The 6,128-nt window shown below is 42.7% G+C and overlaps 1 protein-coding gene across 1 annotated transcript; it reads left to right on the top strand.

The window, feature by feature from the left end:
• Positions 1 to 2,079: 2,079 nt before the first annotated feature.
• b3galt1b (UDP-Gal:betaGlcNAc beta 1,3-galactosyltransferase, polypeptide 1b) lies at positions 2,080 to 3,072 on the top strand (the record flags this gene model as incomplete). Its single annotated transcript, XM_084443038.1, has 1 exon — positions 2,080 to 3,072. Exon 1 carries the CDS (start codon positions 2,086 to 2,088, stop codon positions 3,070 to 3,072), a length of 987 nt encoding a protein of 328 aa, XP_084299164.1. The 5' UTR covers positions 2,080 to 2,085.
• Between the last annotated feature and the right edge of the window lie 3,056 nt (positions 3,073 to 6,128).

A 6,128-nucleotide genomic window follows, 5' to 3' on the forward strand; every position in this document is an offset into this window, starting at 1 on the left:
ACCAAACAACATGGGCCTCCTGATTCTGGTCTCTGAGATTTCATCCATTTAATCTAAGTTTAAATCTTAAGTCTGGGTGTGAGGATCCTACCATGTGTGTGTGTGTGTGTGTGTGTGTGTGTGCGTGTGTGTGCGTGTGTGTGTGTGTGCGTACGTACGCGTGTGTGTGTGTGTGCGTGTGTGTGCGTGTGTGTGCGTGTGTGTGTGTGTGCGTACGTACGCGTGTGTGTGTGTGTGTGTGTGTGTGATAAGCTGAACTAGGGCAGCCCTTTAGCAGTCCCTTCATCTTACAAAGGAGATTCTTAAAAAAAGGAGTATGAGTTTCGATTGGCCGTTCAGTGAAGAGTGTCCGGCATTGCTGTCGCAATGTGACTTTCTTGGCGATGTGGGAATGGGAAGGATTACAGGAGTGATTCAGTGGTAATTCAGGGTTGAGCCTGTGGTAGACAAAACCCCCTCATGTCCAGCAAAAAAGCTTCCTCCAACAGCGCTGTAATAAAGAGACACTGTTCACTACCACCAGCGTCTTCGCTTTGTGCCCTGGGATGGCGCAGAAATATCGAAAAGTGGAGGTGTGCAATTTCAGTGGGCTTGGTAATAGCACCATGATACCGGTGAATTATTTCTCCACAAAGCCTATTTCCATTACCGGAGGAGAATCCCATCACCGGGTGATGTCCCATCCTGCTCACCGCCCATAGCACTCTGTCACTGAGAGCATGGCCGAACGTACAGCTCTCCGGGGCCGGGGACACAACAGGACACGCTGGATATTTACCCCGGGCCCCTCGATGTAATGGTGACATTAGTCCAGGCTGGTCTCATTTTCGGTATAGATCACGTCATTCTGTTGAAAGTGTTCCCGGGCAGTTATACTGTACAGTATGTTTTCAAACATACCGTCGCCTACGGCTCTGATTCGCAATAGCAGCTCGTTCCAGCTATGGATCTGCTGTCTAATGATTTACTGTAATCATCTTGATGCTAAGGACGCCTTAACAGCTGTGTGTGTTGTGGCTGTGTAGTCATAATAACAGAAATGTACATACGGTATATCAGGAGATGTCTTGTTTGTAAAGCTCTCATAAATACAGTACTGGCGCGGTCCCTTATCACATGCCAGAGCAGAATGGAGGAAGGCTGAATTTCCCAGGCAAAGATTGACTGCGAGAATTAATCAGACCCCTCTCGTCACAATCGCCTCTGAACAGCAGTAGTAATGGCAGCGATACATCCTAAGAGATTTGTTTAGATCTGTCTTCTATTCTTTTCACTGGAAAAATGTTGAGGGGCCAAATCATTTATAAGATATGTCTGCTACTGTAGCTTGAATAATGAAGATTTAAAAATGGCTTTTGTTGGTGACAGAGATAAAAATAGCATGGTGAGGTCAACCAATTCAGTTTAGCTCACTTCTTTGTACAGTATGTAGTTCAAGATCCACAGGCATATAATTGTCTTCACCACTACTTGAATATAACCTGCTGTAGATACAGTAGAATTTCAAAATATGCATTGCTCTTCCTCTGGTGTTAAGCATGCTCTGAGGCCTTATTGAATGGGTAAATTCCATTGTTTTAATAAGATAGAAATATGAGTGATGGAGTCGTATACGTTTTTACTTCCTCCGTGGTTCATAAAGCCCTGGAAGATTGTTTACTACCGGAGGCTTGTGCCAAGCATCCTGTTGTTCGCCAAGAAAAATTCACTTCATTTGTTCTTGCTAAGAATTATGTACTCTTAATTGTCCAAAAAGAGTAACAGTAAGAGTAACTCAGTATTTTACAGTATTTTACTGATATTTGGCAGTGTTTATCTTGTTTCTGTGTTAATGCGTGACCTTTTCTCATTTTGCAGATGTAAATGGAGGAGCAGGCGTGTCAAGAAGAAGGAGAACTGGGGACCTGCACGGTTTCAAACAGCCGACCGCCGTCGCTTGTCACTGAAGCAAAATCAATAACTGACAATTAATGTCAAAGAACTGGAGGAGCATAATGCTGCCTCGCTGTAAGAAACACTGCTAATGGATAGAAGGCATTTTGAAATTCAGTGCATTATTAAAATACACCTACTAAATGCAGCATAATGCCTTCAAAAGTCTCATGCTTGTACGTGCTGACGGTCGTTTGCTGGGCGAGCGCTCTCTGGTACCTGAGCATCTCCCGGCCCACGTCGTCCTACGTCGGGCAGGTGTCTGTGCCGATACGGAAGACGGCGAAGCCCCCGAAGAACGCCACCTTCAGCAACATCCGCACGCGGCCCCTCAACCCGCACCCCTTCGACTTCGTCATCAACGAGCCCAAGAAGTGCGAGGCCGACGCGCCTTTCCTGGTCATCCTGATCAGCACGACCCACAAGGAGTTTGACGCCCGCCAGGCCATCCGGGAGACGTGGGGCGACGAGAGCACGTTCGGCGACGTCCGAATCGTCACTCTCTTCCTGCTGGGCCAGAACGCCGACGGCGTCCTCAACCAGATGGTGGAGCAGGAGAGCCAGATCTTCCACGATATCGTGGTGGAAGACTTTGTTGACTCCTACCACAACCTGACCCTGAAGACCCTGATGGGCATGCGCTGGGTGGCCACCTTCTGCTCCAAGGCCCAGTACGTCATGAAGACGGACAGCGACATCTTCGTCAACATGGACAACCTGATCTTCAAGCTGCTGAAGCCCGCCACCAAGCCACGCAGGCGTTACTTCACCGGTTACGTCATCAACGGCGGCCCCATCAGAGACATACGTAGCAAGTGGTACATGCCCAGGGACCTGTACCCGGACAGCAAGTACCCGCCCTTCTGCTCGGGCACCGGGTACGTGTTCTCGGCGGATGTGGCCGAGCTCATCTACAAGACCTCGCTGCACACCAGGCTGCTCCACCTGGAGGACGTGTACGTGGGGCTGTGCCTGCGGAAGCTGGGCGTCCATCCCTACCAGAACAGCGGCTTCAACCACTGGAAGATGGCGTACAGCCTGTGCCGCTACCGCCGAGTGATCACCGTGCACCAGATCTCCCCGGAGGAGATGCACCGCATCTGGAACGACATGACCAGCAAGAAGCACCTCCGGTGTTAGCGGCGCCCGAGGAATGAACTTGCGTCCTCTTCAGAAGCCCCCCCTCCACATACACACACACACACACACACACATTGGCCGGGTTTCCAGAAACCTTCTTAGCGCTAAGAAGCTCTTTGAGTCTTCTTAAGGCTCCCGTTTGCTTGTTTCGGGAGCCTTAAGAAGACTCAAAGAGCTTCTTAGCGCTAAGAAGGTTTCGGGAAACGCGGCCATAGTCTTTCGAGCAGAATGACTCGGAATTGTAACATTGAAAGGCTTTCAAGCCAACCTTAGTGAGTCTATTAATGAGCCAGCTTAGGTCCATCTTTTCCTACTCATATACTTATAGTGAGTCCACCACGTTGCTGGTGATGGGTGCATGAGGCTTTTAAAGCGCATGTTCTCATTAAAACAAACAATACCATGATGTCGTTACCAGTCATTAGTAGTGCAGAAGTCCAAATAATATATAGACTTCTTCGAGTTATTTTGATGGACATTTACACTGTAAAGTACGCATTTGAAAGAAATATTTGATGCTATTTATCATGGTAATCCTCGCTCATTTCATAGCAAGGTTTCATCTGCTGGTTTTGGAGATGTGGGTACTTATAGACAGTAGGACAAGGTCTCGCCTATATTGTGATATGAAAATATTGCTGCAACATAACAACGGTATCTTACATCTGCAAACCTGACCAAGTGTGTATGTTATAGGTTATTTCCATTAATGTTTTCATTTGATAAGAGAATACTGTATCTTGGGGGTTGCACTGCACCAGTACTAGTATGGATGTTCATGTTCATGTTTGCACAGTTGAAAACAATTAGGGCAAGTCCTTGGATCTACGTATTTGTTTACATTCACAGTATTGTTGTAAATGTACCTTGAAAGAGACAACCTTATGCTTTTTGTATTTATTATTATTTTTAGTATTTTTATTTTTATTTTATTTTATCTTGAAATTATTTTTCTTACTTTGAAGTAATGGTGACATCATGCTACTTGCTTCTCAACCAACTGTGGACTATGACTATGTCCTATGTCTGTATACTGTATCTACAGAGCTGTTTCAGTTCATTATGTAACACCAAGTATCAACAAACTTAACTATCATGTTGTGCAAGTGACACTGTACCGTTTTACATTAAGTAATATGCATTCCTAAGTGAATGTATTATCATGTGTATTTTGCATACCAACCAGTACCTATTGAAGCACTGCTAGTAAAATAACAGAAAAGTGTTATATATTTTCTAGAGCGTGAATGGCTTTTATAGCCACATTTTAATTTGACAGTGTTTCTTTTTTTAAGATTCTAGTACAGTATAAGCTATTGTGACATTTGACTGTGAACGCATTAAGATCTATCCTGAAGGGGATTGTTGTGATATATACATATATCATGTTTTTTTTTATATTAAAAAAATACATACTTGAATTAAATGTATTCAATGCCTTGTACATTTTTAAATACAGAAAAAAGTGTATTGGTACTTAGGTTTACAGTACAGTGTGAATATGTGCATTTTCAGTCTCAATAACAGCACGTCTACTGGTCCTGCACGGCTGACAACTTTGCTGCACCTCTTTTGATATTTGCGAAACATCAACGCCGCCCCCAAAAAATGACATTTGGCACATTCACGGTGTAGCTTGCAGCATGGTATGTCCCAGATGTTAGCACTGTCAAAACCCTGTCATTTTTCCTACAAAACACTGTCATTTTCCTACAAAACATTGTCATTTTTCTACAATAAGGCCAGACACTATTTATATAAAAGTATGCCTAATGTGACAGGGGTGAACATAGCACTTACAGTACATGTGATAAGTATAAAAATCTGTTAAATATAATTTCGGCAAATAATATAGAACACAAATTGTATGTTTTAATAATAGCAAGTATTTATTTGTTGCTCCTCTGCAGAAAATTTTAATCAGCGGATTACAGAAAGGGAACAAAGTGAATGGCACACATACTGTACATAGAAAACAACAATGTACCTCTTAAAATAAATCATTTTGTACAAGTTAATATAATTTACCACTTCAATACTTAAAAAAATCATTTTGAGCTACTCCACTTGTTTGAACAAACAAATGGCTCATCAACCTTTCAATAGTTGCCTTTTGGTTTCATTTGCAGGTGCATTATAATACAGTGCAGTTCGGAGATTACTACTAGAACCTGGTGTAGTGCAGCAGGAAACCTTATCTTGATGGATTCATCGATAATTTGGCTTCTAAAAACATCAAAGCATATTATAGGATTACTGTTTATTTAGTTTGTTTGTTTGTTTGATTGTGTGTTTGTTACGGTTCACATTGCCTTGTCAGATTTACAAAAGCATAAAGGTTAAACTGTCATTATGATTCCTGGAGTGACTATCCCGGGGCTGAAGCGTTGGTTTTTCTGGTGCATACAGTATACTCAGCCAAAAAGTGCATTATAGCTTCTCCTTACAGGATGACTACTGACTTGAGAAAAATACTACCACTGACTTGTATCTTCATTGCTTGAATAGTATTTGTGAAATGGGTTCCATACGTTCTGTTGTTGAAGGTCTCAGTCATAACCAGCTGTACATTCTTAGGCACGGATAAATGAACAAGGCACCTTTAGCATTTTGAAGCGTCAACACTGTTGTCTGAATAAGCAGCAAAACGCACACGGCAGCGTTCAGGTCTCTCAACCCCTGCACATTCACGGAAAATGGGTCCCTTCATATCATTGGATTACACTCATCTATACACAGTACAGTTCATTCTCTTTTTAAACATTCATTGTTATCATGAAAATGTGCTTTTTCCATAAATAAAATACATTTTACATTCTGAATGAGGAATACAATACAGTACAAGGAACAAATTAATTTTCTGAGGAGTGGTTCTGTGGAATGGAGGTTTACGGAGCAAATCTTTTTCACTGTGAGAACATAACAGAGAGAAAAGAATAAAAGGCATTCTTATTTCAATAAATAATAGTAAGAGCTTCGCTGAAAGCAGAGGTAACATGATTAAAAACTAAAATCCTAAGCAACATTTAAATCACCAGCTACAACCACCTGAGAAC

This window comes from Borostomias antarcticus, assembly GCF_949987555.1.
Source record: "Borostomias antarcticus genome assembly, chromosome: 9".
Classification (NCBI taxonomy): Eukaryota; Metazoa; Chordata; class Actinopteri; order Stomiiformes; family Stomiidae; genus Borostomias; species Borostomias antarcticus.